Source organism: Centruroides vittatus, unplaced genomic scaffold (genome assembly GCF_030686945.1).
Source record: "Centruroides vittatus isolate TY-2023 unplaced genomic scaffold, ASM3068694v2 contig_2190, whole genome shotgun sequence".
Lineage (NCBI taxonomy): Eukaryota > Metazoa > Arthropoda > Arachnida > Scorpiones > Buthidae > Centruroides > Centruroides vittatus.
Genome location: NW_027121367.1, coordinates 249,603 through 262,536, shown reverse-complemented (window position 1 = coordinate 262,536; position 12,934 = coordinate 249,603). Strand labels below are relative to the sequence as shown.

General features: G+C 27.7%; 2 protein-coding genes across 6 annotated transcripts in view; both read left to right on the top strand.

Moving 5' to 3' along the window:
* Window positions 1-12,934, top strand: part of LOC136970811 (uncharacterized) — a 424,253-nt gene that overhangs the window by 207,577 nt on the left and 203,742 nt on the right. The window lies entirely within an intron of this gene.
* tgo (Aryl hydrocarbon receptor nuclear translocator homolog tgo) overlaps window positions 1-12,934 on the top strand; it is a 139,166-nt gene that overhangs the window by 100,120 nt on the left and 26,112 nt on the right. For all 5 annotated transcript variants that reach the window (XM_067265270.1, XM_067265268.1, XM_067265269.1 and 2 more), the window contains one exon: window positions 2,875-2,992. In XM_067265270.1, coding sequence (XP_067121371.1) covers window positions 2,875-2,992 — 118 coding nt within the window. The remainder of the gene's footprint in view (window positions 1-2,874; window positions 2,993-12,934) is intronic.

The following is a 12,934-nucleotide window of genomic DNA, read 5'->3' as shown; positions in this document are numbered from 1 at the left end:
TGATACATGGGCACCTTGATACATTAACTATGAAGCTTCCAAATGTAACTACAATATTTCCAACATTAATTAATAAATTTTATAACAGTAGATAGTCTCATCATGAAAAGTTAGAATTCAGTATTCTGTCAATAGTTAAAGAATAATGTGTATGTATTTCATTGATGGTTAAAAAATAACACATTGAATAGATATTGATTATAATTTTAACACTGTTTTTATTAAAAAAATTGTTCTAGGTGGATACATATATTGCTGATTATAATTTTGAAAAAAAATTGAATTTCAGAAAGATATGCAAGTTAAGAGTAAATTTAAAATATTAATGCTTGTAACATGATGCTGTTAATGTATTAAAATTATAAAAATAAAAAAAATTGGATGAATAAAATAGTTATTAATAAAACAAATGTGTCTTTTTGCCCTAATTTTATTTACAACTCTCGAATAATAAATTTGATATTTTTATAATCATATTATATATGTTTATGTATATTTCATAATTATAAAATTATGAGATATTGTTGATCATGTAATTATGATATATAATTATTGTTGATGATTTTTGTAATTCAGAAGAATAGAAAGGGTCTATGTAGTTTTTGTAGATGAGTTTTATGCATATAATATTTTGTTTATTTTGAAGAAACAGAATAAATCTGTTGATTAAAAAAAAAGAACTTAACATATTTACTCAAATTTCACTTGCACCTTTTTTTCTGAATTTTGTTTACAAAACTTCAATGCCTAGTAGAATTAATGATGGGATTTGATTCAAGTGTAAGCTAGAAAACTTCATGTATTATTCTATCATATTGATATGTTACACTCCTTTGGTGTCTTTTATTTTCCTTTCTGTATAGTGGGTCATCATTTGGTTTTTTCAAACTCTCTGTTCAGGTTATATTGTTGTTTTCATGCCTTCATGTGCCCTCAGTTTTTGAAACATCGAAACCAAAACAAACTGTTTGTTGATGTTTTGAATTGCAGTATGCATTACCTTCAAGTAAATATGGTATTTGGTATACATAATATTATTGTGTGTAGGAAAAATAATTTAAATCTGCTTACATTGTTATAAAGTTTAATTTCTATAAATATAAAGTAACTGTTTCAGTCTCTGATTTAGATGGCAATAAATGTTTGTTTTAATTATTTTGAGCTTGATGTTGAATTGCTGAAACTTTGAGAATTAGCCAAAAAAAAATCCAAGTAAAGTAAGTTGTTTATGTACAGTAGTTCAGTAGTTACAACTTATGTTGACATAATAATGGCAAGGAACTTTGCTGATGATATTAATAAAGAGCTAGCCAAATGAGTGAACAAGCATAAGAGGTTAAGAAAAGAATAGCTAGGACAATGCTAGAAGTGCAGATTTTAGCAGCTATAAACTGGAACTATACTAACAAAATTCACACTTAAGTGCTAATTCCAGCAGTAAATGAACAAATGAAATGAGTCATTAAATATTTTTAAAAATTGGAACAGGGCTGTATTGGGTGGTTAGAAAAAATTTTCAAACGATAGAACTGTTTTTTCTTGTTTTTTATCTTGTATATTCTTGAAGAGGGCTTCTAAAAGGAGCCAAAAACGTTTGAACATTAAAGTCTTGTTCATTTACTGCTGGAATTAGCACTTAGGTGTGAATTATGCAGATTTTAGTGTAGAAGTAGAGAAGTTGTATGAGATGAGATTAAGAAAACCTGTCATTTTCAGAGCCATATAATATGAATGTTTGAAAGCATTGGCTTTTGTGATTTTTTAATTTTTCTCTCTAAAAAAAAGTATTTGAATATCACTAATCTACTGTATCTTTCACACGTTTCACATTTTGGGATCTTGTAACATTGGGTGAGTGCTGAAAACATGTGAAAGATACTGTAGATTAGTAATATAATAATTCTAGCTTTACATATAGTCTGTGTTTAGTACTTGGATAGTTTTTCTTGTCAATAGAATTGGAATGTGTGTTTAAATAATGTATATCTTCTTTATATTCCTAAAATATTTATTTTATGTATATTAAATATTGAATAAACAAAAACATTATTTTTTTCTGTAACTTTTTTCATTAGAGCCGCCGCAAACTAGCACTTTGCGAGAGCAAAATGCTAGCAAACGTGCCCTAGCACAACCGATGACGTCAAAGGCTCCGCCCCTCTCTTCTTGCTCACGTGGTTTTTCCTTTGCTAGAGCAGCGATACGAGAGTACTCTCGCTGTTCACAGAATTCAACAATGAGAGCATTACGCTAGCAAGAGAGAGCAGCGGAAAATGGATGACTACATAAACATGCCACACGTCGTAAAAGAAATAATAGAATTTTATCGATGTACGTAAATTACTTGATTAATACATTCAGTATTGAAAAGAAAATGGTATAAAAGTTGTATATTAAAATAGTTACTTATAAATAGGCTTAAGCCTAGTTAGGCTTAACTAATAGGCATATTTTTCCCATTCTGTTTCAAAGTTCGGAACGAAAACTGACAGATAGGTTCCGTTATAATAACTGACGGAACGAAAACTGACAAGTATAGGTTATAATAAAATCTTTGTTCTATAGCCAATACACATCTGGATTCCACGTCATGTGGACTAGTTACGCCAGCAAACGTTGTGTAGTTTGCGGCTGCTTCGTGCTCGAGTAGCTTACCTAGCAAAAATGGCCCATAGCATCATGGGAAAAAAGGCGGGGCTTAGGAGCGCGACCGAGAGTACGCTAGCTCTTGCTTCCTGTAGTTTGCAGCGGCTCTTAGTTAGTTATTTGATAAATTTAAGAATTTATGATGATAATCTCTTGCAAAATAGAATGATGATGAATAAATAATTTTAAATGTTTATTGTTAAATTCAAAAACATTTTTTTCTTTTAGTCTGATTGGTTCAACGCCTGCATTTATGATCTAGTACATCCAGAAGATGTTGAAAAGGTTAGGGAACAATTATCAACGCAAGAATCCCCAAATTCTGGTCGTATATTAGATTTAAAAAGTAAGTATATTTATATTTTAATATAAAATAATTTACTTAAAATTTAACAAAAATAATAGTACTGTTCTAAAGTGCACAATTTATTTAAATAAGAAAAACTTGTGTATAATATTTATTTTATAAATATATAAAGTATTTTAAACCAAATTTATTTAACTTTTTTGGAATATACATATATTATGAAAAATAGGATTTGTACTTAAATTAGATGAAAATCTTTAAATTATATAACTTATAACAGAAAATAAGTTAATTACATACATATAGTTTACTTTAATATTTAATTCTTAATTAAATATATACAATGCGAGAAATGTCTTTTCTTTTCTAAATTTTTGCATTTATTCAATCCAGATTTTCAAATTCATATTTAATATTGATGGATATCTAATTTGAATGATTTTATTTTTAAGATATATGTATTACTTTTATCCTCTTTACACACAAATTTAATTTTGATTGTTTCATTAAATTTATATTCATAATAACTTGCCTTTTCATCTAACGTTTAATTAATAACATTTAGAGTATTCTAAATTATAAATAGTACATTTTTGTTAGTTTTTTTTTTAATCAGAAACTAATAGGAATTCTTTATCATATTTAATAATTATAATTCCAATATTTTCCATTAAAAAATATAATAGAATTTTTTAATATTTATGTAAGTTTATTTTATTTACAAGATTATAAGAAACTTATTAATAATAATCAACTTGAATAAATATAGTAAAGACTTTTATATTCACATTGCTGTTATTGAATCTTTTATTATTTATCAGAATTAAAATTTTTATCCTATTTATTTTTTCATGCAGTTAAATATACACACAAACATACACCATATACCATATATATATATATATATATATATATATATATGTTAGAATTTGTCTTGTATTCATAATTTAAATCATCATTCTTTATGAATTTATTTCAAGCAGAATAATTCACAAGGCTTTTTTAGTCAAAGCACAGTAGATGTCTGTTTTTGTTGGTTCTATATGACTTGGAAAAAAAAAAGGATGGTGATATATTATAGTTAAAAAGTTTTCAAGTATATATGATTCTATAATTATAGTGCGAGAAATTTTTTGTGGTGTTTTTTCTTACATTTTTTACACTTCATTCTTATGAATTTTCTATTACTTCTAATGCAAAATGCAAATATTTTTTATTATTATATTAAAATTATTTTTAAAATTTTTTTCTTTTTGAATTAATCAAGAATTTTTTTATACAAAAGTCATTAGATTGGTTATAAGAAATGAATGCTTTCTATAAGCTGTTATTATCATTCAATTTCTAATTTTTTATCTTTCAGTCAATAATGCATTATTATTCCATCTTTACAAATAAATATTATTTTTAGTTGTGAATGTTATGAAATAATGCAAATGAAAAATTACATATATATTTACATTAACTTAAAATTCAATTAGATTATATATTTTCTATTAAATGGTTGCATGTTTTAAATTTTTAAAAAGGACCGTTTATTTATTTTTTTTAGATTATGTTAGTAACACAAAAAACCTTTTACATTTTGTTTCTAGCAATTTAATCACCAAGTACAAACGTTTTTGGCCGTTTTGAATATCCTTCAGGTACAATAAGATCACTTGGAATGTCGGTTAGCAGATATTTATGAAGGTTTCTTCTTACTAGTGATGACATTGCTAAGAAAGTTTAAACGATATTGACACTGTAAATTATCTTTTGAGTTTAACCAAGATGTGTGAATGACTATTGATGATATGATAATTGTTAAAAATGGAAATTAGAGACGAGATAAATTTAGAAACTGCACGAAAGATTGCAACGGGCTCGATGAGGGTGGATTGACCTGTTTAATTTAGGGGGTTATCAAGGAGTGATTGCCATGCGGTGGAGAGCGAGTCTGCGTCTCTGCTGTTAATACAGTTTTCTTTGAGGGATTTTGAAAAGATTTCTATTGTTTCAATTGTTCTAAGCTTGTTATAATCAAGCATAGGTATAATAAGTATAATAAGCTAGAAACAAAGTGTAAAAGGTTTTTTGTGTTACTGATTTTAAGTAGTTTTAGCTTTGAGTGCAGAAAATATTAGATTATGTTAATAATAATAATGTGAAATCAACAAAATATGACTGTTGATATTTTTTTTTTTTTTTTTCCACTGTGTATTATTAATGTCTTTTCTTAGAAAATTTGGAACATATTAAATTTTGAAATTTTCTTTATCCTTAAATAAATTAGGCTTTTCAACACATTGTAATTTCGTGCAAATAAAACACGCAAAGCTCAGCTTTGGAACTTGAAGATAAGCACAACTAAAAAGAAAAACAAACTTTTGCTTTATTACTGAAGGCATAAATAAGTTTGAACAGAAATAAAGATTAACTGAATTGTAACATAACAATAGATTGTTATAAGAAATAAAAAAGATAGATTGTTCTTTAATGTTTCCTTATTTGAAGTTCTTACTTGAGTTAACATAACAATATTTGAATACTTAAAAAAAAATGAAATAATTTATTTTTATATTTTATTTTTATTTAATCTTTGTTAGTTTTTCTATAATGTATTGTATTTGTTGGCCAAAAATTTGGCTAACAAAAACTCAAAATTATTAAATTTAAAATGATTTTTACAAAATGAACTTTCATAGAACTTGAAATATTTCAAAAATGTCTTTCATTTTTAACTGAGAATCAAAGATTAATTTATTTTAAAAACATTATTTAACAAATTTAAATCAATAATTTATTTAATTATAATAAACATTAAAATATTTTGAATTAGATGTTTGTGTTATATTAAGATTAATGAATATTTGATACTTAACAAATAAGTCTCTTCTTAGCAAAGTGGTGAAAAAATATTGATATATTTATGTTTACAAAAAATACATTTAATTTAGAAATCCTCATGCAACTTCTTTTAAGATTAACTTAAATATTGCAGAAGCAAAAAACTGATGATAATGTTTATTTAATTATATAGCATTACACAAATTGTATTGATGTTATTTAATTGCCAAAATTGACTTATAATCATGTTTTTAAAACAGTTGAATGAATTTTTTTTTACTCTTAATCTCAGAACTGTTATTTTAATGAAACTAACTCAGTTCTGATAGTAAATATTTATATTTTATTAATTAATGTGAAAACAACTCTAAATTCTTTAAAAATATAACAAAATAATAAACTTCTGTGCTGGAGTTCACTTTATTAACAAGTTTCTCTCAATTATTTTCAGGCAAATAAGCCCATTGTTAGGAGATTCACAAGTGAATTGGCTTAGTAGTTGTTCTCTAAGTTTGCACAATCATCAGATGTTACATGAACAAACTACACTATTGAAACCTATTCCCTAACTATATTCCTTCTATTAAGAAAATTACTTAACATCAGGGGTACAGAATATTTTCAAAACCCAAAGTTTTTCCAAAAGTTGTTGCATACTAGCACACAAATTAAAACGTTTTACAAATGAATTAATATGAATAATTATTAATACATGGTTTGAAATTTTCTAATTAAATTGTACAAGTAATTAAATAGGCCTACCATATAATTTGCTGTGCAATACTAAACTGGTAAATTAATTTAAAAATTTTTTATATTAAAATAATACTTTAATTTATGCATGTATAATAACAAAATAGCATATGTAATAAAAAGTAAAAATACATTACAGATGGATACTAATCCAATCTTCACTGATTGCCATGTCCAATCACCAGGAACAACTATTTCCATTGCAGAGACAACCTTTCTTTAGTTGTTCCTGGTAATGTATTTTTACTTTTTATTAAATTGTAATTCTGCCAGCTCTTTTTACAAAAAAAATAGCATATGGTTATGAACTTGAAGTAATGTTATAGAAATAAAATTGAAATTAAATTCAATAGACATCATTATCAATGCCATGCAAATAGATTATCTATTTTAGCTCAAGCAATGGACTTTTTAATGTCCAAAAAATGCAGTTTTCTTTATGATGATAGTTTTTTCTTTTTGAAAATGCAACCATATTTTTGTTGTTTTTTATTTTGTAATGAATTTTTAAAACATTAACATCAAAGCATAGCTATAAAAAATATGTTTATAAAGTGATGATAAAGCTTCTATTTAGCTATTTAATCAAGATAATTCAGAAAAGCTTTTAATCACAGTCTGTTAACAGCAAATTTTCTCTTCTGGAAACAAAGAATATTTTGATTTAATTTGAGCCAAAATGAAACTTTACTCATTAGTTTTGAAATAAAAACAATTTTTTTTTGTTCTTTTAAAGGTCTATTTTAGTTTCTGTTTTTCATAAAAAATCAAAACCATGGTTCAATCAAATCAAACCATAATTGTGACCAACTCATCTCTCACATGTTTCATTCCTAACATCTATGCAGGTTTAATTTTTTTTAACCAGGCATTTAGATATTGGATGTTCCAATTCACTTTTTTAAAAACACAAGATCTCTGGATGCTGATGAATTTCTCCAATTATTGTCTGTAGGCTTAGCCAAGATGCTACTTTATTTTGTTGTAACATTTTTTCAGATTTCTCCAAGACTACTGTAATTTTTTTTCTGAATGTCATTTGCATGATTGGACATATTCTGCATTCCTGCTTAACAGTTTTCATTTACCCACATGTACAGCATTTCTTACTCACCGTTTGAAAACTTTCTTCACATTAGCAAAAAAATTTGTGACTATGAACTAACAACAAAATTATCAGACTCAAATTACCCATTGAAAAGTCCCACTTTAATAAACTAATTCAGTTTTGCCTCTCTTGATGTGATGGGTTTGGTTGCCCAAAAGTACTCAATAGAAAGTTGTTCATAAAGTGAATTCCAGTATAGCAGTTTGTTTTGTTACATATTTTACTAATTTTTGAAAGAAAAATTTTTCTTAAATCATAATATAGTAAAACCTGTCTATGACAACCATCCACAGTTCCTTTTAAAAGTGGTCTTTTAGTCAGGTGGTGCTGTAATACCACATTTCCATGCATATTTTGTGCACTTTTTAGCCATTTCCACTAAGCAAAACTTGAAGTGGGCAAAAATAAGCTAATTTTTCCAATGATAGAGCTATATTGGTATTGTATTTTATTCTTATCGGATAACTTGATTTACAGGAGACGACGTGATTTTATAAGACAAATTTAAGACAGTAGAGCGTCGAAAATTGGCATCAATTGGGGACTGGGGTTGTTCCAATTAGTCATTTGTTCCAATTTCCGACTTTGTACGAAAAAATATATTAACCTGTCCAATGTTCAAATTTTTCTCCATTGCGTATCACTTCCTGTTGAATTTTTCTCCATTGCGTGTCGCTTTGTGTTGAATTTTCGTCGATTTTAAGCCTAACAAAAATTTTTATAATAATAATCGAGGCTATCGTATCATTAAAAATTATTTCTTTATTTTGTACAAACAAAATAAATATATTGAAGAATATAAAAAACATGAAAATTATACTTTAGAAGTAAATCTAGTATCAAAAACGTTCGATTCAGCACGACACAGTCCGACTGAAAATCGTTCCAATTTCCGGCCATTTCAATTACCGACGTTCCAATTAACGACGCTCTACTGTACTAATATTTTAAAGATTAATACAGTATTTGCATTTTCTCGATTATAATGCACTCTTTTTTCCAACTTAATTAATTCAACTTGGTTCTTTTCGTTCACTCCTCAGTTATGTGTATTACGTTATCAATATACAAGCGCATCGTATCTGTCCATCACTTTGGTATTGGTTTTCGTTAGTTTAATCTTATTTAACTTTAAAAATACTGTATTTTTTTAATATTTAATATTTTCTTAAGTACAACAAGAAAAATTATTAATTAATAATAAAATGATTTTATTATATTTTCTCATAATATGATTTCATTACATTTCGATTCCGTGATTGTCCAATGACAACCACGGAATTGAAAAAAGGAGGTTGCCTGTAAAACTGATTTTTGCATTAATGTGTTTATTGTTTTTGAATATTTTGCATGCGAAAATTACTTGGATATTATTTTTCTAAAAATAAAGTGGAAATAAGGTATGGTGATACAGAAACTATTTATTGCACATGTATATAAACTTCAAAATAAATAAATAAAATAAATTTTATCAAACGATGAGCTCAACCGATTAATTGTATCGTGTACAATAATTTATACCCCTAAGGAAAATACTGTAGGTCTACGGTAAAATAAGTTTCATTGTTTTGCAGTTCCCTAATTGCCGTTCTGATAAACCATTTTCACTTTATCTGATAACTTTAACACGATCTTTTAATAACAGCAGTTTGCATTTCTTTTGTTTTCCGAACAAACTGAAATGAATTTCCTTTATTGCTAGACTAATTCATTAATACCTGCACCTAATTTCAAGGGTGGGAGAGTGGGTTCCAACAAGAGTTTAGACTAATTCATTATATTAGGAGGGGGAAATGTTGTTCAGATGGGTTCGAACAATAGTTTAGACTGGATATATTCTCAGAAGTGGTCGCTTATTATAGTTGTTGTATGTTGTTTCGGATCAAAAATCGATTCCCTCACTTGCGTTACACAGGTAGTCATTTAATACAGGTAACTTATACGAAGACTCTGTGTAAACTATTCCGTGCTAGAAATTTTTGCCCATTTTGACAGGTGTTTATCAAATGCAAGTGGTTGCCTAAGCAGTTTTCACTGTGTGTTTTTCACTATACATGTACTATGAAAAATATAACCAGCATATCTAATTGAAATATTTTTTTTTATATTGTTTTAACATCGGAACTTAAAACAGAAGCATTTTGGCAAAATGTATAATTTTAATATTATACATTTTCAAAATATTGAACTAATAAATTTTCTATATTTTATTTTGCAGTAGTTTTTAGTGAAATTAAAACACTTAAAAGAAGTATAAATTAAAACTTCTTATTTATCTTTACTGAAACATCAATACAATTGATCAAAACTGAAACTAATATTCAGTTTTGATAGAAGTGGTTTTTATGATTTTGTTTGTTATATACTGAGAAATTCAATAATAATTTTGTCCATTTCTTGCTTGTTGAGGCAAAACATTAACAAAGCCTCTTCTATGTGGCTTACAGAATTGTGTTCATTCTCAAAATCTGTTTGATTGATTTTGATTAAACTTTGCCATTTCCTATTAAGGATTATTAGAGATGAGGAATCAAAAAATATAATAAAAAATGTGGGTCCATGATTTCATTTTCAAGACATAAGGTTGTAGCACAAGTGTGTGCAACAAAGCAATTTCACATGAATTGTGCAACCTTGTCATGTGATGTTTTACAGACACTACCACACTATCTACAGGCTTATAGAATTGAGTTTGTTCTCAAAATTTAATGGGCTGATTTTGATAAAACTTTACCATTTTCCATTAATTGCAATGAGGAATCCAAAAATGTAATGAGGGTCCATGACTTTTTTCAATATACAGAGATATTAAAGTGACAATGTACTTTACTGAGCGCACTTAACTGAATTTAGGTGCGAAAAACAAACAAAATACGAAGAACAAAGCAATCGATGTCATGTCCATTGCTTGGTTCTTGGATCACCTCTCCTTGTCGGCAAATGCAAGGATCATCTCTCCCTTGGCCAGCAGGTACAAGGATAGCCTTTTCTTTTCCTAACAAGTGCAGGGATCACTTCTATCTTACTGCTCCTCTTCAATTCTATTGTGATGCAGCAAAGTTGCGCGATGCCCTGGTACAACTTTTAAGTTATGGAATCAGTCAAATTTTTCATTTTTGTGTATGAAATGTTTTTTTCCTAATTATGCTTATGCATTTCCAGATTTTATTGCATTTGTTGTGAAATTTGATAAAACTTACCATTATGTTGAAATCAAATATTAAGCAGACTACTTATTTAAAGGGGTCAAAAAAATTAATAGAAATTCATTCGGCCATTATTTTAGCTATCTTCAGCTTACATTGAATAGTATTCAAAGATAAGAAGATTCAAATAAACAGTAATAACTATAGAAATAGAAATGTAGATGTTATAACAAGTAGAATTAAACAAGAATATTTAAAAATGGTATTATACAAAGTGAGTTTAAATTTGCATAAAATTTATAATTGAATTAAATAAGTAATTACAGGAAATGTTAAAATAATTAAAATACAGTAGTGAACCGAAAATCGGAATCAATTGGGGACTGGGGTTGTTCAGATTAGGGATTTGTTCCGATTACGGATTATGTACGAAAAAATATATTAACCTGTCCGATGTTCAAATTTTTCTCCGTTGCGTGTTGCTTTGCGTTGAATTTTTTTCCATTGCGTGTCGCTTCGTGTTGAATTTTCGTCGATTTTAAGCCTAACGAAAATTTTTATAATAATAATCGAGGCTATCGTATCGTTAGAAATTATTTCTGCATTTTGTACAAACAAAATAAATATATTGAAGAATATAAAAACATGAAAATTATACTTTAGAAGTAATTTAGTAAAAACGTTCGATTCAGCACGACACAGTTCGACTGAAAATCGTACCGATTACCAGCGATTCCGATTACCGGGGTTCCAATTTACGAGTCTCTACTGTACTACTACTGTACTATAGAGTTATGAAAATTTGAAAATCAACTTCGAGAGAAGAATAATTTAAAAATCTTAAAACCTATGTTCAGATGTTAAGTATTGTAGTCATCATGTATATTTATAATGCTAAAATGTCTGTTTAAGATGTAAATATATAATTTTTTAAAAGCATAATGGGAAATTAATCCTATAACTACCTGGTTAGAACAAGCTTATTTTTCATTGTATTCCTAAAAATGCTATGTAATTAATATCTAAGGTATATTCAGATAAAAATATGCTTAGACAATAAGGATAATTCTTAGAGATATGGTTCTGGAACCCTTCTTGTTATAGTTCTCTAGGTGGATCCAACATTATAAAAATTAGAATTATCTTTGACCAGTTTAATGAGCAAACTCTCACTTTATAGCTGTTTGTAATGTATCTTTATTCAACATGAAAAGTTACAGTTATGCAAAGATGTATAAAAGCTTGTATAAATATTTAGATTGTATCTGCATTAAAAAATTGTCAATTTAAAACATTCTTAAATTCATATTTTATGATGATCTCATTTTTATAATTTTCAGTAATCTGTTTTTACTTTCTTGATTTATTAAAAAATAAATGTCAATATCCTTGTTATATTAAATTCACATTACAAAATTGTTTTATCTAGTAGGCAAAGGGATGTAAGAGTACAATCTTACATAATTTAGAAGGCTTATGACCAATGGTGATATTCAGCGGGTTCGCACAGGTTCGACCGAACCCGTTGTTAAAATTTTCAGTTTTTCCGAACGGGTTCGCCCGAACCCGTTGGTAAAGTTTTCAGTTTCCCGAACCTTGTTAAACACATGGAACTTTTTTAGTGGTTTTGTTTTTTTAAAAAAGTATATTAAAATATACGTATTATACTCTGTAATACTACTAAACTAGAGCCTTATACCCCATTCGCACCGAGCATTTCAATCTAGATTGTGAACAAGGTCGGGGACTATGTCTTGGTGCGATCTCTCTCCACCGTTTCAATCTCGACCGAAACAAGGTTTAATCGCGATCGATTAAAGAGAGTTCTTGAAACTAGATCCAGTCACAAGAGAGATCCCACAATCTCACGCGCGCAAGATAATACAAGATGGCTGTGGAACGCGTGTCGGGCTACGGACAGCGAAATAAAAAGGAAACTGTATTTTGAGAGACGATGACATGTGTCTACTAAGAGTAGTGCGATTCGGAGTGAAAAATTTCTCTGCCTAAAAATAAAAAAAAATAAAAAATGGTCGACAGCACTAATATACTATTGTTACCTGGTCTTCGCCCAGGGCTCTTTACGTTCCAAATACGCCACTGATTATTAAATATATCGGAAGAAAAGGTATTGTATTTATTTCT